Source organism: Pocillopora damicornis, chromosome 13 (genome assembly GCF_964200805.1).
Source record: "Pocillopora damicornis chromosome 13, jaPocDami1.2, whole genome shotgun sequence".
Classification (NCBI taxonomy): Eukaryota; Metazoa; Cnidaria; class Anthozoa; order Scleractinia; family Pocilloporidae; genus Pocillopora; species Pocillopora damicornis.
Window position 1 is genome coordinate 15,708,248 of NC_142682.1, and position 26,592 is coordinate 15,734,839.

At 38.1% G+C, this 26,592-nt stretch overlaps 4 protein-coding genes across 6 annotated transcripts in view; 3 read left to right on the forward strand and 1 right to left on the reverse strand.

The window, feature by feature from the left end:
• The window catches only part of LOC113684812 (uncharacterized), a 3,924-nt gene extending 2,830 nt beyond the window's left edge, over positions 1-1,094 (forward strand). Inside the window, exon 2 of the mRNA XM_027202213.2 lies at positions 128-1,094. Within this exon, the coding sequence (XP_027058014.2) occupies positions 128-429 (302 nt within the window). The 3' untranslated portion in view covers positions 430-1,094. The remainder of the gene's footprint in view (positions 1-127) is intronic.
• An 813-nt stretch (positions 1,095-1,907) lies between these two features.
• Positions 1,908-26,409, forward strand: LOC113684800 (uncharacterized). 3 transcript variants are annotated; one of them, XM_089190903.1, is made up of 4 exons: positions 1,908-2,299; positions 23,641-23,737; positions 24,237-25,145; positions 25,614-26,409. In XM_089190903.1, exons 2-4 carry the CDS (start codon positions 23,686-23,688, stop codon positions 25,757-25,759), a joined length of 1,107 nt encoding a protein of 368 aa, XP_089047029.1. In that variant the 5' UTR covers positions 1,908-2,299; positions 23,641-23,685; the 3' UTR covers positions 25,760-26,409. The 3 variants fall into 3 exon arrangements, with proteins under 3 accessions (XP_089047029.1, XP_089047030.1, XP_089047031.1); XM_089190904.1 differs by lacking the exon at positions 1,908-2,299 and adding an exon at positions 12,086-12,189; XM_089190905.1 differs by lacking the exon at positions 1,908-2,299 and adding an exon at positions 15,026-15,221.
• Positions 3,661-8,575, forward strand: LOC149035678 (uncharacterized). Its single transcript, XM_089190886.1, has one exon. It carries the CDS (start codon positions 3,661-3,663, stop codon positions 5,479-5,481), a length of 1,821 nt encoding a protein of 606 aa, XP_089047012.1. The 3' UTR covers positions 5,482-8,575.
• LOC149035679 (uncharacterized) lies at positions 6,709-8,512 on the reverse strand. The gene has a single exon (XM_089190889.1). The coding sequence runs from the start codon at positions 8,510-8,512 to the stop codon at positions 6,980-6,982; it is 1,533 nt and encodes a 510-aa protein (XP_089047015.1). The 3' UTR covers positions 6,709-6,979.
• Positions 26,410-26,592: the final 183 nt, after the last annotated feature.

Consider the following 26,592-nt stretch of genomic DNA (forward strand, 5'->3'; position numbering starts at 1 on the left):
ACAAAATGACCCCAAACATTGAGACATATTCAAAGTATATTCAGTTATTCATAAATGTCACACAAATCGTTTTCACGCATACAGAACTTTCCATCACGTGACTGAAATGTTCCGCTTTTCTACTCAGGGTCTGAAGAAATCATGTTGAGAGACGTCAGCGCAGACGTTTTTGAAGAACTTGGTTTTTTACTAAATCCTTCTTCATTTAAAAGTTGGAAAATTCTGGCCGGTAAGCTTGGCTACACCCTCAGCCATGTAACAAATTTCAAATTGTGTCCAATGAACAGCACTCAAATGCTGCTTCAGGATTGGTCCCATCGTGGAGATGCTACAGTTCTGAAGTTGTACCAGACCCTCATGGATATAGGACGCGAAGATGCAGCCCAGAAACTGAAGAGGATTTTATTTCCTTCTCGTGGTACATTGTAGATCTTGTAGACGTGAAAGTTTTGTTTGCCTACTATGACGATGTGAGTTATCTCCTGATAAACGGAACTAGGATTTTTCTTAGGGCATGTGCAGATTTTCAAATCCATCCTAATTAGCCGCCTCTACCACAAGAATCTACTGTCTGCTATTGTTATTTTATTGAATTGTTTGAAATAATTAGTTTAGAAAAACAAGAAGAGTTAAAGACTTGAGATAATAGCCCTTTTACTAGTAGAGCTAAATTTCTCATTTTACGTTTTATTGTTTTTCCTCCAGCAATGTTATAAATAATGAGAAATATTAAGAAATATTAAGGCACGCACGCACGCGTGTGCTTGCGCTCAGGTAGCCGATAGTGAAACTAAGGCCCAAAGAATGGGGCGCTTTCTTGGTTTAGGTTTGTTGCTAGAGCAACGTTTGGAGATGACAGTGTCGAGGCCAACCTCGTTGTCAGGGCGCTTTTCCTCTCAAATGAAGAGGGGTGACCCCTCCTCTTTTTTTAAATTGAGACTGAAATGGGTGCATGTTTTGTCAAACCTTTTAACGAAAAGAAAAGAACTAAGAAATTTAAGGTGGCTAGAGTTTCATTTGTTTGTTGTATAGTCTAATTTTATGATGTTATATAACTTTGTTTTTGTGATTAGAGTTACCTGTTCAGGAGAAAATCATCTGCCGCCAATCCTTGATGCTACAGCGACTTTGTAGAATATTTGCTTATTTCGAATAAGGCCATTGTTTGGAGCAGCGGCCGCAGTTGAATTTTCCATGGGTTTGAGTACAGGTTTAGGTCGATAAGATATACATAGAGCGTTTAGAACAAAGAACTTGTTGACATCTCATTAATTTGAATCATGCTCTTTCGGAGCTGCATTTAGGCATTTACTAGACGGAAAACCTGTCTAGATTTCAGGTATTCAACAAGGAAACAACTGCTTTCATTTATGGAAGGGATTTTCGCTCCTATTTATAAAGTTGACCGAAGACGGTTAACAAGCTCAAGTTACAGGATGTGGCATTCGCACGTCCTGCACTAATGCGTTTCAACAACAAACGCTGGTTTATGTTTGCGGTCGATTGATTTTCCCCTTTTAGACATAGTGGAAAGATTATGCCCACTATCTTTGCTGACTCAGCATTAATGATGATAAAAGGAAACTCAAGATTTTGAAAGAAAACATCGATCTTGATATTTTTAGTTTTTCCTCCAAGTCGTTTGTTGAGGGGTTAAAGCTTTCATGATTTCTCTTGACGGGTTCGTCTTGGGCCCCGAAATGATCTCAACAATCATAATTCTCATCTATCGGTTTACCATTTGAAAAAACATGAAGGAGATAGCCGATGAATATAACCTTAGTTGCGGTTTGAATTTATTTTTAATAAGGGGAAAAATGTCGGTACATTGACAGCCGACATCCGACAACAGACTATCGACAACCGACCGCTTCATATAAGTTCAACTTTAATTGTTTGTTCAATTCCTAGATGGACGATGCCAGTGATACAGACCGTTTTTATCAACATTATTTCGACACCAGCGCTAATTTTTAGATTTTTTGTGTTAGGATTTTAGTGCAACATTTCGAACAGTAGATAAAATGCCTCCAAAATCTGAAAATTTGCCAAAGAATGGATTCTTATGTCCAAAGTACACTGGGAATTCGGGAAACCGCTTACTTGACAACTGGGAATTGCTCAATGCCGAAAGCACTTGAGATCAACCATGTGACCGTCGACATTCCCTATTATAGCTTGATCTAAGCTGATAGCATTTCCTTCCTACCGCGTGGCCAGATCAGGCGTCGAAAAGACTTCTGTAACTTTAAACATTCGGTATTCAATCCTGAGATTGCAACAGGAGGCTGTTTAGAAGGTATTCATGTACACAATTTTTTGTTTGCTGTTTTTTTCCTGTATGTTTCGGGGTAGTTTGGTACAATGACGTTTTATGGTTATCAATAATTTCAGGCTGAATGTTACCGCCTATACGTAGACGAAAACGTCGCATTTACATTTACTGAGCATGGAAATCTATGGTTTCTGAGCGTTATCAATCAGAAATGTTGGCTAAATGATGATTCACTATTTAAAGCGGTTCAGTTTTCACATTTAACACAATGCCGTGGCTGGTTCCTAATTTTTGCTAAATTTCCTGAGTTATGATATCTAGTTAGCAGCGCAATATTAGATAACAATGACGAAGCCATTAGTAAACATAGCCATCGGGCTGATATGGTAATTATCTTGAACTTGTCACTTCCCGCCAGGCGAGATCCACCGTTCTATTTCGCTGATAGTTTTATTCTTCACCTTCTCAGATTTAGCGAGACGAGTCGTTATTTTTTATTTACATTTTAAATTCTTATGCTCTGAAATAAGCCAAGGTCACAACCGCTTGACAAAAGCTTACCAAGCAATATTTTTATTTTGTTTTCAGTCGAATAATTTCTTAACCGCTCAGGTTTTATCATGAGTTCCTTTTACACGCGATGAGGTCTAATCTTAAGAGTACTTCAGTTATTTCATTCAGGATGTTAAAACACGTCCCCTCGATTAACTATGCACGAAAAGAGATATACTGTTTTGACATCTAAGAGATCATATGACTGAACATACTTCACACAAAAAAAACCCACGGAAATGAGACATAATTAGCTTCTCTGATATTTACCGAACATTCAGTTAAACTGTCAATTTTTGTTTCCAATATGTAATTGAAACATCCCTAAAAGTTCGTACGTTGAATGCTCTACAACAATCGTGATGTTTATTTTCTGCTTTACACACACAATCGGTGACAGTCTTTAGAATAATCGAGAGTTTAATTGTTCCGTTCTTTTGATAGGTTTCAAAACTCGGCAGAAATTAATCACCCGCAACAAATTTTCGAACGATCACGTGACGGTCAGAATAGAATCACTTCTCACTAAAAGACCTCTACTTGTCCGACCGTATCAGTTACGATATATATAAAAAACTTAAAGAGACCGCCACGGAATATGTCATAGTTCTTCATTTTATAGAAAAAGAGACAAAAAGAAAGGGAAAAAAAAAAAAAAAAAAACACGCGCGAGCGTGAAAAGAGTGTCTCGACAATACCTTTGCTCGGCAGGTATTCTTGGTTTTCACGTGACGTCACAGCATATGCAAATTAGGCGTCCGCCATATTGGTGTCGCAAAAGCTTATTAGCATATGTCAAAATGCAGTGTTTTGGTGCATGATTCTTTAAAAGTATGTCGCGTGATTTGGACAAAATTTCTGAAAACATCAAAAAGGAAGAAAAAAAGGAAGATATTTGCAATATACCTTTAAGCGACTATGTTAAAAGACTAGAGCCACATGTTAAACAAAGGTATTTAGAAAAAATATCACTCGTGGGGATCGATCCCGCTACATTGATCAACGCAAAGTTAGATCCACAATGTTTACCACCCATAGAAGCTACAGATCTCCTGTGCTATTTGGTTATCGATACGAGTTATTACACAAAGAAACAGTTCAAAGCTTTCAAAAGCTTGGAGGCCTACAATCAGATGGTGTCGGGTTTTATTTCCAGTGTTGAAGGCAAAGTCATCGGTGAAAAATTCGTGGTGATCGGAAAGGTGAGACATTCTCAACGAATGAATGAGCGACCATTTGCAGTTTGGATTATTACTAATAAGGAGGGAACCGTGTTATCAGCCCACTGCCTTGGTTGTAAAGCTGGACTAGCTGAGACTTGCTCACATATTGCAAGTATTTTATTTCATATCGAAGCTTCAACGAGAATTAATGAAACGCTGGCATGTACGCAAGTAAAGTGCACGTGGTTGTTACCGACATATGTGAGTGAGGTTCCTTATGCTAGGGTCAAAGATATCAACTTCAAGTCGGCGAAAAAGTTGAAAGATAACTTAGATGCCTGTATTGAGGGACTATCAGAAAACTCTCCACCTTGCACTACAAAGAAAGCTAAGGTCTCGACAGAACGGGTTACATCTGGAGGAACTGAGCTTAAACATTTGCTTGCCAAAATAAATGAGTGCAAGTTCAAACCTGTTGCCTTAAGCTTGATTGAACCCTATTCTGAACAGTTTATCATGAAAAGTAGAAGTATCCCAACCATTTCTGACCTTTTTGATCCATGTAATTTTGACTTGTCATATCCAGAACTCCTAGAAAAGTGTGAAAATATTGATCTGACTATTTCAGAATCACAGGTAGAATTAATTGAGCAAGACACCAGGGAACAGGCTAAAGAAAATGCATTTTTCAGGCACAGAGCTGGGCGCATTGGTGCATCTCTGAGTTGGGCAGTAGCTCATACTAACCCTGCTATGCCATCACAATCCTTAATTAAGTCCATCTCATATACTGATCTGTTCAAAGTTACTACTAAAGCAATCAGTCATGGCCGTAAGAATGAGAGTGCTGCAGTGAATGCTTATACCAAGACTATGCTAGAGACTCACAGAGATCTGAAAGTTGAACAATGTGGTATGATAGTGGATAAACAGCACCCCTGGATAAATGCTACTCCAGATTTTTTGGTATCATGTTCATGCTGTGGGAATGGTTGTGGAGAAGTCAAATGCCCTTACAACATTGAAAACTGTGACCTTGAAAGTTATGTGGAAAAGAAGAATTCATGTCTTGAAAAGGTCAATGGAAAGGTACAGCTCAAGAGAAATCACCAGTACTTTTTTCAAGTACAGCAACAGTTGTTTATCACAGACTCTCAGTATTGTGACTTTGTTGTGTGCTCTTTTGACAATAACAATCAAACAAGGTTTTTCTTGGAGAGAATTTACAAGGACATTTCACACTGGGAATCAGTTCTTCCAAAACTCACCAAAGTGTGGAGATCTTGTATCCTACCTGAAATCTTAGGAAGATGGTACACCAGGAAGCATGAAATTGCTGCACCTGTACCAGCAGGTGATATAAAGCCTGTTTGCTACTGCAGAAAACCCAAACCAGAAGAAAGCACAGTGCCTTGTCAAAACCCCAAGTGCCCATTCATTGAGTTTCACCTCTCATGTTTAGGGATATCTGATCCCTTACCCAAAGTATAGTACTGTCCAAGCTGCCAGTTACTTCCAGAATGTAAGAAAGCCAAGAGAGTTACTAAGATCAAGCCTGATTATCAAAAGAACCCTGATTTCGATGAAGCAATGAAATTACAGTCCATTTGTGTTTGCAAAGCTAAACCTGTTGTAGGGGAAAAGCTGCTGAAATGTCATAGTCAATGTCAGAGTGGGAGATTTTTCCATCTGAAATGTCTAAACTACAAGAGGATGCCCAATAACAGCAAGCTATATTGGGTCTGCAAAAATTGCAAAGTGAAGAAAAAACCTGCAGACAAGTCTTCATTAACTATCCCTACCACATGTTCTTCTTATACCACCAGTACTACATGTACTGTCAATAATCCATCAGCTTCAGTTGTGTCTGGAACTGAATATGAAAGTGACAAGGACATAGAAATACCCTGTGTGACTGAAAGCAGAACAGCTTCTGAATCTTTTGAAGATCTACATGAAAATGAGTCAAATAAATACTGTACTGGAGATGAATATGAAAGTGATGAGGACTTAGAAATAATCTGTGTGACTAAAGGTGTAGCTAACAGAATTGCATCTTTTGGAGATCTAGATGAGCATGACTATGACATAATCTCATCTCCTGATGGCTGGTTGGATTGCAAAATAATACAGGCAGCACAAATATGCATCAAGAAAGTAAATCCTCTCATTGAGGGTTTTCAAAGACCAACTCTTGGAAGAGTAAGGAACTTTGACATAATGACCAGTGACTTTGTTCAAATCTTACATACGGGTAATTCACATTGGGTGTGCATTAGTTCTATTGGTTGCACATCAGGATGTGTTAATTTGTACGACAGTCTGTACAATGACATTATTGATGATGAAGTTGAGTAGCAAGTTAAAGATCTGCTACCAGATAACTTTGTTGGCATTGAAGTTGTACCAGTGCAGCAACAAATGAATGGCAGTGACTGTGGCGTTTTTGCTGTAGCATTTGCAACATGCCTTGTGTTTGAACTCAACCCTTCAGAGTTTATGTTTGACATCCCAAGAATGAGACCACATTTACTTGAATGTTTGAGAGCTGGTGAAATCAAAGTTTTTCCACATTTTTGAATACATTTTACACTAAAAATGTTGTTTTGTTGTTTCATGCTAATCTCAAGAGTAGCAGTCATTAAAAAAAAAAATCCAAGAAGAATAATGAACTCAAGCTATTTTAAGCAGCTGTGCTCAATAAACAGTCCTTACTGCCCCCTGAAAACATAATTTATATTTTAATTCATATAATTTTTGTAAATATATATACACAGCACAAATAAAATGTTGTCATTGTTGTCGATCCTTCTTGTAATGGAAGTATATTTTTTTAAATTATTAATGTTACACAGTGCTCATTCCCAGTCACTTGCTCTCTTTTCATAGGGTTATAATATTTCTTAAATTATACACAGATTCTCCACCCCATCATATCATTTCATTAGCTACAATATATGACTATAATAGTACTGTATGAAATATGGAGCTAATCAAATGGTACAATGGGTGGACACAGGTTTACAAGAGCTGAACATACTTTAATAATTCTGTCAATAATTGGTACTTCATCCTGTCCATTGTCATTGTTCAAGAAATCAGTGGGAAGAGTGCTTTGAAGAATAGTATACTTGCGACGCAGCAAACCAATCACCCTCTCAACATGTATCCGTACACTTGCTAGAGCTCTTGTTTTTTCCACAGCAATAGGATCCAGCTGTTCCCTCCCTTTTGTGTAGGCTGGTATCACAAGTCTTGCCTGTTTGAGAGCAACACTTTCTGTGATTGTGAAACCCCGGTCTGCCATAACCATGTCACCTGGCAAAAGTTTTTCAAGAATGCCACAGTTTTCTGTCAAGAACTTATCAAAGGTACGTCCTCCCCATGCCTCTGACACAAAGGAAATAGCTCCTTGGGGAGAAATACCAATCAGTACTTTGATAGTATTGTGATGCTTGTAGGATGAAAATGTCTGAGCTCGAGCTAACAAGTTTGTAGGCTTATCAATAAAAATCTCAAAACAGTCAATAACAACAGTGACTTTGGTTCCAAAGGCTTGTTGGAAACAAAGAGGCATTGTCTTCCATAGCTGGTGTCTTTCAGGCCAGTAAATAAGTGGGGACAAATGCTGATCCATCACTGGTAACCATGATGAAAATATTCTTGATATTGTTGTCACAGATACTTGAAAACGATAGGCTAAGTCTTGATAAGGCATATTCAGTCTCAGTTTCATCAACACGATAATCATTTCCTGGAAAAGGCTAAGTTTTTGGGTTCTTCGTTTGATGTGGGGTGACACAAAGTCAAGGACGGTCATTAAGATATCCATTGAAGGCAGTCCAGAATAAAAGCGAACTTTTTCATCAGAATCAAAAAAATCTCGATCAATTGGCTTATAGGGTTCTTTGAAAAGGTATTCAAACTCTTCGGTTTGAGTCATAGCTTCAGATACATCAACTTGGGTTTGAGTTGAACTGTCAACGAGAGTTGAGCAAGTGTGGTCTTGAAATGCGCAATCGTGATCAAAAATATCCTCAGAAGAATCAATTTCCTTGGAAGATCCTTCTTTAGGATCACTGAAATCCACATCACGGACGGGAAGGCCACTGACATCGATTTTCTTTCGTTTCTCAGCTGCCTCGCGTTCTTGACGCTCGAGTGATCTTTTGCGGCGTTCCTTCGCTCGTTTAGCTCTTGCCTCTTTAATGTCGTGGTTTTCCTGTTGATATTTTGTCTTCCCGAGATTCAAAGTAGGAACCCAGTCGACGTTGTACTTATCCCAGGGTTTTGCAGATTGCCCTGACACGAAATGTCGTCCACAGACTCTTTCATTACTGAGGACATCCTTCGAAGTGATGTCGTCGCGGCTAATGGCGGCGATCAATCTTTCTCTTCGTTCTCTGCTTAGCTCTTCTGCTTTTTCTCCTTGGTTAGTGACTACAACTGGAATCCTATAAAACCCTATACCTTTCGTCTTTCCACTATTATGAAAACAATCAACCATAATACAGTGAACCATGATGAAGAATATTTCTAAAGCTTTGATAACACGCGAAATGTTTGAATAATACGACACCAATATGGCGGCGTAGCAACCGTTGTCAAGGTATAGGTCACGTGGGTGAAAACCAAGAATTGTATTGATGTTACCGTAAACATTTCCATTTCGAATTCAAATGCTCACAAGATCTTGCATAGATAATGTGCCGTTCTAATCTTTCGTCAACTCCCCAATAACAAGGAAATATTACATGTAAAACGTTTCAGAAATTAGTCTTCTGAGGCGTAACTCCGGCTACACATCATTCTGTCGAAAACCTGAAAAAGCTGTACCACGCTTCCAAATCAAGTTACAGTTTATTCAATTGATTTTATGATTCTATTACAACGCTTCGGTTAACTCCCACTCACAGCTCTTAGCTTATTTGAAAGAGACACTAAAAACGTGAGGCAGCAGGCACGTGGAACAAGGCCATATATGGGCTTTAAAAAAATAAATAAAACGTGACAGATAAATGCTATGTAGCAGACAAACTAAATCACTCACAAGTGTCAATCAAATTAAGTCGAATTAACGTATCGTAAAAGTTCCAACAACTCTTATAGTGATTATTACTTCACTTATGCTGCGCTAATGCTCCCTTGGGTCCTTGACATTGCTTATGACAAAAACCGAGAATCACTCAACATGATAGCTCTTTTTTTAAGCATTTGTTTTTCTGCTTGTGTGGAGGATTAATTTGCATGTTATAACATGCAAATTAGCAAATTGGGCCAGCTTAAATAAATCTTTGAAAATTTAAAATATGTGAAGTCATTACGCCTTGAATGGGGAAGAAAAAAGTCAAGTCTGCGATCATTTTAAAAGTATTCTCTGCGTCTCTTATTAGACTCGGAAAATTAGTTTCATTTTTATATCTTCCGCTAACTTAGTTTTTACTTATTAAATACACGGTCAGTAACCTTCAAGCTTGATGCTTTATAGGATTAATGGAGTTGATTAACAATTACGATGTTTATGATGATTGATGATGATATTTGTTTGGGTCGAAATTCTTTCTTTTCGTTCATAAGCGGAACAAGAGAAGCGAGCCGGCAAGGGCGATAATTCTTGTTTTATACACATGCTGTACCTTTCAATGGCTTAGCTCTCCTCTGGGTTCTTTGTAAATCAGTGGTTGAGCATCCAAGCGGGAAATCGGAAGGTTGAATGATCGATACTCAAAAATTCAGAAGTTTTCTTTGTCTCTCGCTCGGATAACATCTTTTTCCAAGACTTGCTTCTTTAGGTGCAAGACAAACATGAGGAGGGGAGGGAGAGGGTGAGTTCACTCCGTCACAGTATGATCACGCATGGACTATAGGAGAACGGAATCAGTTCAAAAGAGTTACAACTGCTCAAAAATATAAAAATCTGGCATCTTTCTAATCATTTTTATCGATGAATAACTTAACGGATATTACACACACACACACAAATATGTTTTCGTTTGAGAAGCTAAGATGTTTTCAGACAGAACCAAGGAAAGCGACGTTTAGGCCTAAAGCGAAAAGAAAAAACGTTTCCATTGTTATTTTCATCAACAGATCTAGGATTATTGTGTTGTCCACACCTTTTAAAAGAATAAGCAATAAATGACACAGCTGCGGATAAGTAAATTTTTTTTCATTTTGAGGCGGTGCTTGGTAATTATTTGCAAGTTTACAGCTCGCTCTCCATTTTTATTTCCGGTTTCACTAATAAGTTAGTGTAATATTTGACCCGCGAGTCTGGCGCGCGTAACAGAGTGAGTTAATGTCTGGTTTTGCCTGCCATGAAGAACTACTCGTCACGCTTTTGTATACATTAACCCTTTACCTCCCAAGATCTCATTAGTAATTCTCCTTACTGTCTGCCATATAGTTCTTGTGATGTTAGTTTGGAGAATTTAGTATTGGATCAACTAATAATCTCCTAATCAAAATTTTCCTTTATTCTCATCACTTATCTGCTTGATATTGTACTGATATTGTAAGGAGAAATTCAGTCTTGGTCACTCATGGGAGTAAAAGGGTTAAACACAAAAAGGCGAGATCCTTTGTTCCTCTAAAATTCTAACGCATTCTTAGCTTCTCCCCTAAAACTACGAGTCGCTCTGCCAGATATGTTTTATGTATATTATATATATAAACATATATATATTTTATTTCGATATATTCGAACGTGATAGAACACCGAAGCATGAAAATCAGTCTTGCCACAGCATGAAATCGCAAATTTACGCATCTTTAACTCCTGCGTAAATTGGCGATTTCATGCTTAGCGTTCTCTAGGATCACGAGGAAATAACTCTCGCACGTTTCGTAGTAAAATATACCAGCCGGGAGGCTCTTGCATGTATGCAATACTGTTAATGAAATCGTTAGCTACAGGTTCCAGTTCCCTCACTGTATTTGTATCATATATTCCTTCACTCTATTTCCTTTTAAGCACTTTCATCCCTCATTTGTTGAGATTTTTTTATTGAAACTCTCGTCAGGACCTTTCGAGGTTAATTTTGGCTCTCGCTACTTATGTGTGCCGGAAACATGTACGTGCTAAAATGATGTGTTGGCATCATTATGAAATATTTTGGTTAGTACCATGATTACGTAACAAGGAAGCAAAAAGATCCTTGAAAAGCGGATAGACCGTGAAGAAGACCTAAACATAGAAAGAGCACTTTTAAAAAGTTCCAGCGGTCATAACCAGGTTGGGTTTTCGCGCAACTCTCTACACCTGTTAGCTGAAAAAGTAAGCTTTTTCTCAACCTACAATAGTCAGCTTCCTACTCTACAAAGGTTGTTCGTGACTTATGCCGTTCGTTGTATCAGTTGCCGTGAGAAATGGTAAACACCAATTCAATAGAAAAACTGATCACGTACCAATTCAATAGGGAAAACCCCTTCAGACCTAATTATAATACCGCCTCAGAAGTAATACCCGACATAAACATGCATGAAGAAAAAAAGAGCGGCATACATGGTAAACTGATTTACTATATAAATCACCTGATAATTACAGTGATCACTGGAATCTCGTGGAGTTTTTGTCGATTAGCTGAGGAAAAAAAGCTTCAAGCAATGCATTATTTTGTGTCCGTTTTTACTAAACCAATGATTCAACTTATGCTTTAACTGACCGATCAATACAGATGGGAGACAACATAGACGTTGGAACTCAGTCAATGGTGACCGCTTAATAGAGGTTGAAATTACACTTTAACGAAAGGAAAAAATTTCGGGTCTTTGACAACCGACCGCTTAATACAGGTTGGGCTGTAATTGATGGTTCGGTCCTAGATGGACGATGCCACTGATACCGACCGTCTCTATCAACCATATCTCGACACTAGCGCTAACTAATTTTAAGATTTCTCTAAATTAGGATTTTAGTCCAACATTTCGAACAGAAGAGAAAATACCTCCCTGCAAAATCTAAAAAAATTGCTAAACAATGGATTATTGTGTCCAAAGTACACTAAGAAACCGCTTAATTGACAACCGGGAACTGCTCATTCCCGAAAATACCTGAGATGGTCATGTGACCGTCGAATTTGACGTAAGCCGAGGGCATTTTGTTCTTACCGCGTGGGCAGATCAATCGTTGAGAAGACTTCTGTAACTTCAAACACCCGGTAATCAATCCTGAGCTTGCAAGAGGAGGCTTTTTATAAGGTATTTGTGAATACAATTGTTTTTGTTTGTTGTTTTTTCTTGTATGTTTCCAGCCTGAATTTTACCACCTATATCTAGACAGAAACATCGCATTTACATTTACTGGGCATGATGCCCAGTAAATGTAAATTTCGGAAATTTATGATTTGTTGAAAACGATTGGTTGAAAACGATTGATTGAAAACGTAAACGAAACCTAGAAAACTGCTAGGCTGGACCGCTTTAAAACTACGACTGAACCCATCCGCGACTTCCTCCTTCGTATCTGTAATATTGGCTAAATGGTGATTCACTATTTTAAGCGGATCTTTTCACATTTCACACATGCTTCCGGTTTCTATGACAACGCTTTGGTTAACTCTCACTCACAGCTCTTAGCTTATTCGAAAAGGACACACAAAACGTGGGGTAGCACGCACGTGGAACAAGGCCATGTGTGGGCGAAAAAAACGTGACGCATACGTCAAGTTTGTTTAGTTATGCAACAGACGAACGAAATCGCTCATAAATGTCAATCAAATCGAGGCGAATTAACATATTGCACAGTCTTCAACAACTCTTATAATGATTATTACTTTACTCTCATTGCGCTAATGCTCCCTTTGGTCGTCAATCAACACAGAGAGCCTTTAATTTAGTCCTTCACATTTCGTAGGACAAAAATTAGATATAAAAAACGAGAATCAGAATAGCTCCTTTTTTAAAGTATTTGTTTTATTGTGCGTGTGGAGGATTCATTTGCAGTTTATAACACGCAAATTAGCAAATTAGGCTAGCTGAAATAACTCTTCGAAAATTGAATAAAAATGGAGTCATTTCAAGAGGAGGAAAAACCAAGCCTGCGTCTCGTATCAGCCACAGAAATGTTTGTTCTATTTTTATATCTTCCGCTAACTTAGTTTTTACTTATCTAACACACGACCGGTAGACTTCAAGCTTGACGCTTTAGAAAATTATCGTATTTGATTAACGATTACAATGTTTATGTTGATTGATGATGATATATGTTAGGGTCGAAATTCTTTCTTGTCGTTCGAAAGCCGAATAAGAGAAACGAGCCAGCAAGGGCGAAATTGAGTCACACATATTTTTCTGTTTTACATATGCCGGACCTTGTAATGGCCGGCTTAGCTGACTTTTCTATGTAGATCAGTGGTTGAGCATCCAAGTGCGAAATCGGAAGGATCAATGATTGACTTTAGAGATGGAAATTCAGTCGTCTTCTTTGTCTCGCGCTCGGATAATATCTTCTATTAAGACTTCCTGAAATTGCCTGTTGAGGTGCGAGGCAAAAATGAGGGGGGAGGGGAGGGTTATTTCTACTCTTCGTTTCGCGCAAGTGTCCAAATATCTACTACTAGTTCAGTAGTGTTTATAGCTGCGAGGATTTCTTATATTCGTTTCTTCACCGCTGTGCACATATATGATTTTCATATATCTACAATCATTATGTTCAAATATCATTACCACATCATCACAGTATGATCATGCGCATGCATGGACTATAGGAGAACGGAATTAGTTAAAAGAGTAACAAAAATACTAAAAAATATTAAAATCTGGCACCGTTTTAATCATTTTCATTCAAGACTAGCTCAACGGATATTACACAAATGAATATATTTGCGTTTTCGGACAGGACTAAGGAAGCGATATTTAGGCCAAAATCGAAACAAGAACGTCTCCATTGTTAATCTGATCAATACTAAGATCTAGGAACTTCTATCCGCTGTTCAGCAGTGAAGTGCGTTACACAGACCTCTTACCCAGACCATCGCCTTTCATAGAAGCAGTGAGTCTGGCTAAAACGTACGGCTGTATGAATGTATAGCCGAGTTTGAGGTTAAAATGCAATCCTTGTCACAAGGATATTTTCAAGTGTATTTTCGTTAGCGTGTAGAATAGTTTCACTAGAGCGTGTAGAATATTGATGTTCTCCATCGGCGGATTGGGAGGTTATGAAAGCCATTTCTTAACAATTGATATTTTAGCACCAGTGATTAAGTTTGATGACTAGCTATTGATATTTTAGCACTAATGATTAAGATTTATCAGTAGCGACTGATATTTTAGCAGTAACGATTGAGGTTTATCTCTAGCGACTGATATTTTGACACAAATGGCTCCCCAAATTTTCGAGGTTAATTTTACCTCTCGCTGCTTATGTCTACCAGAACGTGTACGTGCTAAATTGTGTTCGCATTTCCGAGATTTTTGGTTAATTGCAAGATTACGTAACAAGGAAGTAAATAGTTCCATGAAAGCGGGTGTGTTTGTTGCAGAGCTTGAGCGAAGCCGTAGCCCTGACAATTCAAGACTCTGCAAAGAAAGATACAAAGGAAGGATAATACAACAAGATTAAGCGAAAGAAGGAAGGGTGACCGCTTAATGCGGGTTGACCGCTAAACAAAGGAGTCAAACGCGTTCAAATACACATTTCGTCCTAACAGTCTTAAGAAAGAAGATAATCTGCAATACCACATCTAGTGTTATTTGAGTGGTTCCGCTTGGAAGAGACAATAGAAATAACCACTTGAAACTCAGTTAATGGTTACCGCTTCATAGCGGTTTCAATTACATTTTGATAAGGGGGAAAAATTTCAGGACTTTGACAACCGACAACCGATCACTTATACAGGTTCGACTTTAATTGATTGTTCAATTCCTAGATGGACGATGCCAGTGATACGGACCGTCTCCACCAAACATATTTCTAATTTCTGAGTTAGGATTTTAGTGCAACATTTCGAAAAGAAGAGAAAATGCCTCCAAAATCTGAAAATTTGTCAAACTATGGATTCTCGTTTCCAAATTACACTCGGAAACCGCATAATTAACAACTGGGAATTGCACAATCACGAAAATAAATGAGATACACAACCATGTGACAGTCGAATTCCATACTTATTGTTCAACATAGGCCGAGGGCATTTCATTCTTACTACGTGGCCAGATCGAAAAACGAGAAGACTTCTTTAACTTCAAACACTCGGTTATAAATCCTCAACTTGAAAGAGGTGGCTGTTTATAAGGTATTCATTCATGTACACAATTTTTAGTTTGTTGTTTTTTTCTGTATGTTTCGGGGTAGTTTGGTACAATGACGGTTTAAGGTTATCAATAATTTCAGCCTGAACTTTATCGCCTATATCTAGACGACAACGTCACATTTACATTTACTGAGCATGGAAATTTATTGTTTGTGAGCGTTATCAATCAGATTGAAAAGGCAAACGAAAGCTTGAAAGCTGCTAGGCTGGACCGCTTCTTAAACATCAACCCATCCGCGACTTTCTCCTTCATATCTGTAATATTGGCTAAATGGCGATTCACTATTTTACACGGATATTTTCATATTTCACACAATGCTGTGGCTGGTTCCTAATTTTTGCTACATTTCCTGATTTATGATATCTAGTTAACTGCGCAATATTAGATAACAACGACGAAGCTAAAAATAAACACAGCCATCGGGCTGATATGAAAATTATCTTAATCTTTAGATTGACGTCCCGTTTAGGCTAGATCCACCGTTTATTTGGCCGATAGTTTTATTCTTTGCCATCTCAAATTTTAAAGATTAAAGATAAAGCGCTTGACAAGAGCTTACTTAGCAATATTTTCAGTTTTTTTTTTCGCATAATTTCATAGCCGCTCAGGTTTTTTCAAGAGTTCCATCTACTCTCGATGAGGTCTAATCTTACGAGTGCTTCAATTATTTCATTCAGGATGTTCATACACGGAAAGAGAGATATTTTTTCTACGTCTAAGAGATCATATGATTGAACACACTCCACAAAAAAAAAAAACTAAACAGACAAAAAAACCAAAAGCAGGAAAATGAGACTTAATTAGCTTCTTTGATATTTACCGAAGCGCAATATTAGATAACAATAACGAAGCTATGGGTGAACGCTTAATCTTAAGAGTGACCTCCCGTTTCGGTGAGATCCACAGTTCTCTTTCGGCGATAGTTTTATTCTTCACCTTCTCAGATTTAGCGAAACGAGTCGTAATTTTTTTTAAATTCAGGATGTGAACACTCGAAAAGAGAGATATTTTCTCGAATTCTAAGAGATCATGTGACTGAACACACTTCACACAATTAGCTTCTTTGATATTTACCGAACTGTCCGTTAAATCCCTAAAAGTTCGTACGTCGAATGCTCTACTACGATCATGATATTTATTCTCTGCTTTACGCAGAGAAAAGCAGGATGTTGGGAATTACGTTTGTTTACTATTCTCTCAACCTTAGCGTCTGCAGTAAGTAATTAGCATTCAAATTGATTTTGTATTTTCCTGTGCCAGATAGCTGTGAGTTACTTTGTATAACAATCGGCTGGGTTGTCATAATGCGGTTTCATGAAACGAGACTACATCGAAGACCTCCCAGACGGGCAATATTGACTGCACCATGGTGCCACGCTGTTTGTGTCTATCTTTAATCATATAGAGTTGAACTTTAATTACATATGATATGTGGTTTGATTACAGCCAAAAAAACCTTCTCGGATTAATTTTTTAACTTCTCTGCACTTAGCACCTCAAGGGATTACATGACACGTATGTGATTTTAAAACAAATATTATCTTACAGGAAAAAAGACAGGGTCGTGACTTAACACTTAACGATTGTTTACTGCTCTGTGGTGGTCAAGCTCTAACATCATCATCTTAATAGAAGTGACAATTGATTACATAAATGCTCCGGGCTGCGTCAATTAAACAGATTAATTGCAGCCGTAGTCTGACAAAATTGTTTTGGTCATCTAATACCGTTACGGTCTCCACAATGGGTTAATGGCTTTTACGTGATTTTGTTTCTGTGTTTCAGCTGCTTCACTGAATAACAGTGCTGTTGTGAGAGATTTTCATCGTGAATAATGAGACTCGTATCCAGCTGAGAATTTATTGGCTTTTGACACGGGTGTCTATAGGAAGGTCACATTAAGCTGCGAGGGCACGAAGCATTTTGTAAATATTTTCATAGTTTAGCAAACTCATTGATTTTTGTGATGCTTCGACAAAGCCTTGATTTCAACGGGCTATTGAAGAATAAAAGGAATGGGAATCAAGAAAGTAGACTAAAACAGAAGGGATTAACCAATTCGGCGTTGAACAAACAAATTTTTCTCAACATAATGACCACGTATGCTTCCCACATCTATCATAAATGCAGCCTGCGGGTGTAACACGCAAAGGCAATTAGTAGAGTTGCTCATTTTACTTATGGTGCCAAATACTTTATTGACAGTAATGCCATCAAACTGAAGTGACTCCCTCAAAGAATCGCCGCTTGGCTGCTCATCACGCTTAAATTGATTTGAAATAAATGTTTGACACTTGAGCAACTTTTCGACTTTGCCCATCCTAAACGTGTCAATCTTATGTGGATACGGCTTTGCTTGCCAGAGAGCTCTCCATTTCTACTTTTTATTTCCATTATCTTTCCGTTAAAGGTATGCTTATACAGAAAGGCTTATCATCGCCTGTCATAGTAAAGTCGAAGTCCAATTGTAGTTGCATGTGCTCTCACGTGTTTCGAGAGCAACTCATTCAGTACAACTTCTCTTGAATATGTCACCCAAGAAATCATCAAATGTTATAGAAAACTAGACTCTTTAATTTGTTTTATGATCATTGTCAAGGTAACGGTATACATCTCTAACTCTAATCAGAGTTGTTAGTCGACACAGCCGTACTCAAACAAAAAGATAAAAGTTGATGACTGCAGCACAATTTATCGTAAGACCTTCTCACGCGAGAAAATCAATAAAATTTGGTACATTTGTAATATGAATTATGTACGTTTAAAAGCGTCTGAAGGTATAGGAAGTCTTATCAAATAGGGAAACAATTTTCTAAGGTTTTTGAGCGCCGCTTTATCGTGCGCCAGCTGTGTTTTGTCTTACCATTTACGTGTACCGGAATGCAATGAGAGAATGCAGGTAATGTTTGAGCGACCCCTTGTGTCAAAAGTGGACGGGCTGCATTTGTCAATCTAAAATAATAACGGCTCGAAACGGCCTTCTATCGAGTTATAAACAGTTGCTTTAAGAGGAACATAATATCTAAATCTATAACATCAATAAGGAAGTGCCTATAGATATATTCCCAAGTTTATTGTATGCCATATATATATTTTACCTTCACTATGACCGTCATAATCAGCGAGGAAAGTGCACTGTTTTGATGAAACTTGTTTGTATTTTGTAGCAGTAGTCGGCTAAATACTACTATTTCTCGATCTGCGCAAATTTTCTGGATTTTGGAAAGATTCTTGAATTGTGAACTTCTTTCGATTGGATGAAAGTTATTCGTGGATCTATGAATTAAACCAGGATTTGAAATTGTTTTCTCAATCTGACAACCTTTTCAAAAGCGATTTGTCTTGAAGATATCGATTCTGAATATTTTTTCGGATTTATAAAATATTTTTGGATTGTCCCTTTTCGGCTTCCGTAAGATACTGCTGAAGGCCAGCTGGGGACCGAAACTGGTGTTCATGGAACCCCTTTGATTAATGCTTTAAGCCGATATACGATACACCATGGCGCCAAGTTGTTAAACTCATCTCAATGCGTTTGAATAGGTTTACAACGAGACTTGTTAGCAAGACTAATGACCTGTTATCACTGATTAATTTTTAAAAGCTTTCAACTAACAGGAATGGTTTGACCCAGCTGTTTAAAACGTTTAACACAAAGCAGCCTCGTGTCAAACTTTACCTTCGAGTCAAGAAAGATCATCGTGACAAAGCAAACCTTCGTAGGGTTTGGTTTACGGTCATTTCGTTCCATGTTCAGATCGTTCCAAGTCAGATCGTTCTACTCAATGGTCAGATCGTTCCACAAAAAAGTCAGTTTGTTCCACATATATAATATTTATTTTCAAAATGTGTAAATGTGATCTGAGTACGGCATAGGGTAAAATATGGACCGGACTATTTTTTTGACCATTTTATCGGGGGGCTGGGAAGCACACCATTAGCACTTGGGGAGGGGTGGGATGCAGTCTATCAGTACTCGATCATACAAATTATTTTAATCGGTTTTTCGACTGACTTTTTTTGCCGAAATTTTTGCGCTGGGCCGCAGCGTTTATTCTTCTTCTTCTTCTTCTTCTTTTTTTTTTTCGTTATGCGAATGCGGAACTGCCACCCAAACATTAGACTTTAATTGTTATTGAAAATACCGCGTTTACAATCCTCCTCTACTGAGTTATACGTGTGGCTTTTGAGTCGACTTGTGAACCATCAGTTGTTTCGCGTTTCACTTTGTGTATACAGTATGTAATTATTAAATTTATCTGTCTTCCTTTTGTCATTGACCTTATCAGACGAGATCACGGAATTTCTGGTCCTCAGCCCTTAACTTAGCAGCATATAATTCGTATGCGCTATCGCAATTTTAACGTTTATACCTTTACTATATAAAATCATTGTTGGCACAATCGTACAAAGCAATTTTCTCTCTTTTTCAGATACACAGTTTTCCCCTTTTTGATACAATGAACACACGCTGATTGGCATGTCACGCATTCCCCTCATAACATTGATGATTAAAACAGGACAGCTTCAGCGCTGGACAATTTTTCATTTGTTTCGTTTCGCAAATCAGGGTTATCTCATGGTTATCTCATGGTTAATATGACGCCCTATTTGACTAGTCGTATAAGGAAAAGTTCTATTGAAGTGGGTCCATTTTTACATCAGCCTTTTTTTTTTTAGCAGAGGCGGTAGCAGCTTGTTCAATGATTGGTAAGAAAGCTTGTAATCATCGGAGAATTTTTTTTTTATCCTGGAAAATTCGGTATCTTGGAGGTGTAACTTTGCTATCAGAAGATCAATGTTCACTGGGAAAGCCTAATGAAACAATTGACTGGTTGTATGAGTCTTGGCCGGACAGATCGAATGGGCTGCAATTCATACAATTTCAATGTTGTATTGACTTTACGTTCGATGATTTTCGATCACTGCTCGTTCCATGAAGATAACTCGTTTTGCATTTATTGTGTAACGAAAATGACTATTCCAAAAGTTGCGAGCAGAGTGCATCAATTAAGAGTTTTGTTATTGCGCGGGAGTTTTCGTGGAGCACGCCCACTCTTCCTTTTTTTTATCTGTTTTTTCTCTTAGACCAGCGTTCATTAGTATGCGTTAATTATCGGCTAAAGTAATACACATTGTAGCGAGAAATTATTGCTCACGATTTCTTATTATCAAGTCAATTGCTGCTGACTCTGATATTTGTACTTGTGAATGGTAGCTTCTTGCGAAAATGTCGGCTCGTTGAACATTGTGAGGAAACTTCTTCCTCCATTTGTGCATACGGCATGGGAAGAACTCAAATATAGAAATTTATGGCCGCTCCGCTCTCCTGCAAGACGTAATTTTCAGGAAACAAAGACTGCCTCGATCTAGCCCATAGAAATCAAATACAAAAATAGCTGGGTCTTTAAAGTACACAGGGGAAATGATGATTCTTACCTTTTATTAATAGTGTGTCAGTTATTGTTCATCGATGACACAGCAAATTCAACAGAAGATGATATAAAAGGTGTAGACAGAAAAGTTATCGATGCTTATTTCCTCACAGCCCACACACTTTAATTTTATTTGTACACCGGTTTTTTCCTAAATTTTTGCATAATATTTTGATTTGGCTTGCAGTTAAGACACTTATCTCCCTGACTTTTTCAGAAATTAGAGAGATTTTCGTTCTCTCGAGTCATTGTAAAACATTGAAGTCGTTTTGTCATTGTCTTTGAGAGGGCTTACTGTAATTTGCGGAACGAAACAAAATGAAAAAATGTTATTTGTGAGTTTAATTCAAATCGGTAATATGCGAAATGGAAATATTTCAATTTTGAATCAGAAATCTGTAATTTTCAAACTTGTCATTTAAAAAATTATCCAGCGTAGAAACTGCGCTGTTTTAATCATCAATGTTCGAAGTGGAATGCATGACATGACACTAAACTTTAAGCCGGAAAACGGTGTATCTGAGAAGAGAGAAGATTGTCCTGTACGACTGTACCAACAATGTTTTTATAGTAAAGGTGCAAATATCAAAATTGTGATAGCGCATGTGAATTTCATGCTGCTAAGTTAAGGATTAAGGACAGGGAATTTCGTGATAAAATCAATGACAAGAGTAAAGTTAGATAAATTTGGTAATATACTGTCCACACAAAGGGAAACGTGAAGCAACTGAAAGATGGTTCGTGATAACAGATGAATGTCATTTAGCACTGGAACAAGTTGACTTAAAAGGCACACGCATGACTCAACAGTGGAGGATCAAAAACCAGAATTGGCCATATTTTCAAAAACAATTGAAGTCGAGTTTTTAAGTGGCAGTTTCACATTCGCATGACAAAAGAACAGACCAGAGTAACAGTCAAGCTAAAAAATTTTGACATAAAAATGGTCAATCGAAAACCGCTCAAAAAAAATTTGTATGATCCAGTAAAAACTTCATCAATTAGTCGCATTAACCTATACAACCACCTCCCACACCTCCCCGCGTACTAAGAGTTCGTCTTCCACCCCTCCCTGAATAACAACAGTCTGTCTCTCACTCCTCCCTTAGAACTGATAGACTACATCCCACCCCTCCCTGAGTACTGATAGTGTGCCCCCCTTAGCGTCTCCTCTAAAAAATCATTAGTCTCTCTAGATCTGTCAGCTATATTTTTTTATCTCATCTTAAGAGAAATCAATGAAAAAATTATTCGTAAACAACGTCGAACGTGATCGATTGCCGAAGCATGAAAATCAGTATTGCATAGCGTTCTCTAAGATTACGAGGAAACAACGCTTGCACGTTGCGTAGTAACATGCATCAGCCAAGAGGGCTCTTACATGTATGCAATACTGTTAATGAAATCGTTAGCTACAGGTTCTATAATCTATTTCTTCACTCTATTTCCTTTTAAGCACTTTTATCCCTCATTTGTTGAGATTTTTTTATCGAAATCTCGTCAGAATCTTTCGAGGTTAATTTTGTCTCTCGCTGCTTATGTATGCCGGAAACATGTACGTGCTAAAATGATATGTTGGCATCATCATAAAATGTTTTGGCTAGTACCAAGATTACGTAGCAAGGAAGTAAATAGGTCCATGAAAAGCGGGTGGACCGTGACAAAGATCTAAATATAGAAAGAGCACTTTTTAAAAATTCCAGCGGTAATGACCTGTTTGGGTTTTCGCGCAACTTTCTACACTCGTTAGCTGGAAAATTAAGCTTTTTCTCAACCTACAATTATAAGCTTCCTACTTTACAAGGGCTGTTCGTGACTTATGCCGTTCGTTGTTTCAGTTGTCGCGAGAAATGTACTTGTACATCAGAAAACTTTTGATCACGTATCAATTCCATAGGGAAAACCCCTTCAGACGAATTACCAAACATAAATATTTATACCAAACTGAGCAACATATAAGGCTTGTTGCAGAGTTTGAGCGAGGCTGTAGACGTAGCCCTGACAATTCAAGTCTCGGCAAAGAAAGACAGAAAGGTTGGACAATATACAACAAATTAAGCAAAATCACAATGATCAATTGGAATCTCGTAAAGTTTTTGTCGATTAGCTACGGAAAAAATGCTTCAAGTAATGTGGCTCTCACTATTGAGATCAGTCTTTTAATTTCGCCACTGCGTGTTTAGGCTTGCTGTATATTCATGATATCCAAGATTAAATTCACTCTATTACTGACAAACTTTCACGTGTCTGATATTTTTTTTATTGTCACCAGAACGCTGTAGGTCACTTTTCAGTGGCTCCTGTATTGTCCTGTATTGTCGTAGCCTCAGTAGCATGGCACAACCATTAAACGAAGGTCTAACGCTCGAAACTTCAGCCTTAGAAACTCTTCACGCGTATGGCGGCCAATTTACATTGTCAACTCAATTCATAAAACCAAACTTTCCGTTTAATTCTACTTTAAATCGTTCGTAACCTGCCTTTTTGTTAGTTACGATTTATTTTTAATTAATTCTCTGTTTAAATTTTCCATTGATCTAAAAATACTTCGGCGAGCCTTTTTTCAGGCTGATCTAACACGAAGGCGCACATTTAGGGCCGTTACCCACTCCTACCCCACGATTGTTTGCGTGGGAGGAATGCTATATTTAGGCCGAAAAAAAAACAACGTCATCAGGAAAAAGAAAAATATTACAGATTTTCATCGACCCTATTTTTTCAGTCATTTACCGTCAGCTAACTCGAACCCCCGCTAACTTAATAAGGCTTTTGTCTCGTAATTTCTATCATTCGATTCTAGAATTGTGAGCGCTGACAATTCCCTACCTAGCGGGGCTCTGAGGTACAATATGTTCAGCGTGAAGCAAAATATCGCAAGATACTCTTAATCTGAATACAATTTAAATTTTATGAAAAAAAGATACGATTCCATTAGAAACTAATAGGATGTTTTTTAATGTTTCAGAATTTATTGTAATAGTAGGCTGGCGATCAGACTGAAAACGTGACGATGGAAGAAAGATTTCAATTGTTCCTGTTTTCCCTTTTGTCGTTGCTCTTGCGTAAGTATCGTATTACACCATTCTTCATTTATCATATGTTTGTCAAGCCCCTGAGTTGTATTTATCTATTTAATTTCATGGTCTATGCTTTACAGCTGACAATAAGCTACAATGCTAATCAAAAGGCAACCTTCAGGTCATATATTGCGAAGTCATCGGGGATGAACATAAGAGCACATACAAATATCATAGCGCTGCAAAAATCGCTCATGGCCTTCTGACTGAAGATCCGCAATGGAATTAAGAGGGTTTACGGGTTTAAAGTCAGCAAGGGTTTCAAGAAAAATGTTAAAGAGACAGAAGTCCGTGCTTATATATCCCATTCATAGAAAATAGTTTATTGTTACTTTAAAGAAGCGCTTCTATCTAAAACAGGTGTCGTCTTGATCACATTAGTCAAAGATAATTTCCATTGTAACAATACATTAGTCCTTTTCAGGTATCACTCGCTCTTTATCTCACATCAATAAAATACTGAAAGGTATGTTTCAACTCGCAGACGTGAGCGTTCAGGCTAATTCTTCGTGCCAACCGGATCAGATTACAATCAAAGATCCAAAAACTGGTTCGATTCAGTGCCAGGACTGTTTAAAATGTCCACCTGGCGAGGGTCTCTCAGTCAATTGCGGAGAAGTAATAACCCCTTCGACACCTGTGCAGTGCAAGCCATGTGTGCTGGGAGAGACATATTCTGCTTCCCTCAAGGCCGGAGGTTGTGAGGACTGTGGAAATTGCGGTGAGTACCGCGAAACTACAAAAGCCTGTACGGTAACTTCCAAGGCCGTGTGTGGAAGGTGCAAGTCTGGCGCATATGCAGAGGGCATGCTGGGACTGTGCAAGCCCTACTCTCCGTGTTGTAATGATAGTAAAGATATCGTTATACCTGAGTGCCAAGTTCCAGGTGTACCAACAGGCATGCAGTGCAGCTATCTACGATCCAACAAGTGCAGCGCATTGGTGACATCAACTATTAGCCCGACGCCGTCAACCCCACAAGATCAGTCCATAACCCCATGGCGGCCATCCTCTTCTTCAACGAGCACCGAAGTAATCTCTTCTCCAAGTGAGCCAGCCGTCAACCTGATTGAAGAGAATTCACCAAATGTGAGCGTCATAGCTGGTTCTGTTGTGGGCGGCCTCCTTGTTGCCATCACGATCCTCGTCGTCGCGTGCCGCAAAGTTATGCGTAAACGCCGGAAGGCTACAGTGGAAGACGGAGCTGCTCAGACGCAAAATTGCGAACAAGGAAATTATCAAGAAGTTACTCAGGAACAAATAGAGGATAGAGTCTTTCTGCATGAAGATAGCCCACTTCCACATCCCACTCAAGAGGAAGCTGGTGATAAGAGTTCGGAAAAAAAAGGAGTGCAGGAGACCACGTCTCCTTTATCAGGCCAGAGCAGTTTAGGTAAAAATATGACTGGTTATGTCTAAATTTTTGTTTAATTTCCTTTGTTTAGAACAAATTGCAAACAACCCTTATTTGATCACAAGTCATACACCTAATTTCTCTCACACTCTGGGGAGGGGGCTATAGTTTTCGATTTGTATCAAACAAAATCCAGCAGAAACCTTCCAAAATCTTCTAAAGCAAAAGTTTTGCTTAATAGGAATGTTGCAAGGGAGATCCGAGAAATAATAAAATCTAAGAGTATTAAGATTCTTAACCCCAAAATTTAATATTAAAGTAACTGTTCCTTCTTAAGTTAAATAAAAAATATCACACAATTTACTAATCAAGGCTTTCAAAATCCATTCTTTGAAATCATTTCAGAAACATATAAAACCGTTTTGAAGGGGTTTTCGAAGGCTGATTCAAACTTTTTATACATAATTTCAATTTCATAATCTGATGCATCTTTTGATATTACTTTAGTTTCAGATTCTGAACTTGACGGGTCTGTGGTGAAGCAGTATACAAAATCGTCTAAAAAGCAAGTACACAGTCCCCCCAATGTTGTCACCAGGAAGACCACTGTCACGATGGTCAAGGTCACTGATGAGAAGGTCACCACGGTTTGACGACAGTCATCAGCTCCTATGAATCATGTAATAATCCGATAATTTTTCCCTATAATTTTTTTTTACAGTGACAGAGAAATCGGGACATTTTTGCTACTTTAGTTGTGTCTAATCTTCTTAAAATGTCTGCGAGCTCCGCCTCATTCTTGTTTCAAGATTTTCTGTTCTCTTGATTGAGATTGACCGTGCTTCCGTAAGATCATCAGCTTTTAGCATTTTCTCTCGGCAATTACAAATTAAGAAATTGTATTTCCTTGTTTCAGGTCAGCAATTGCCCAATTTCTAATTTCTCCCAGTGCTATAATACTTGAATCAAACATTAAGGTTATGAGAACTCAAAAAACTCTTGATTGTTCAAAAAGATTCTCCTTGAAAGTATCATAGGAAATGTTTAGAGAGCGGTATTAAGAACTTATATGCTAATTTTAGGATTGAAAAGGTTAAGCAGCTTACAATTACATTACACTTCGACTCGGCGCATCAGTTTACATCTATGCTATGATAGGTGTAGTGTTTGTTCCTATTTGGATAAATACCTCAGCTGTATTCTATTGGTTAGCACATCCCTGCCCGCAGTCTCGTGATTATGCTTATATATCATTGTATGTAACTAAGTTCACTGAATTCTAATAAAGCAGCTGTGTAGAGCACGCGGTCTGATTCACGCATTACTCTCTAGTAGTTGATCGAATCCTAATACACTACAATAGGATGTAGCCTTACTTTTTCCTAAATTTTTATTCAGATCATATAACAAGTTAAACCGCCCTTTTGTTAGCAGTTTCCACTGCCGAAAGTTGTAGCGTCAACCAAATCGTTTGTATCTTTCTATT

Coding starts and splice junctions, on each gene's coding strand:
- LOC149035678 (XM_089190886.1), top strand. CDS start 3,661: ATGTCGCGTGATTTGGACAAAATTTCTGAAAACATCAAAAAGGAAGAA.
- LOC149035679 (XM_089190889.1), bottom strand. CDS start 8,512: ATGGTTCACTGTATTATGGTTGATTGTTTTCATAATAGTGGAAAGACG.
- LOC113684800 (XM_089190903.1), top strand. CDS start 23,686: ATGGAAGAAAGATTTCAATTGTTCCTGTTTTCCCTTTTGTCGTTGCTC. Junction 23,738..24,236: donor CCTTTTGTCGTTGCTCTTGC/GTAAGTATCGTA, acceptor TTCAACTCGCAG/ACGTGAGCGTTCAGGCTAAT. Junction 25,146..25,613: donor ATCAGGCCAGAGCAGTTTAG/GTAAAAATATGA, acceptor ATATTACTTTAG/TTTCAGATTCTGAACTTGAC.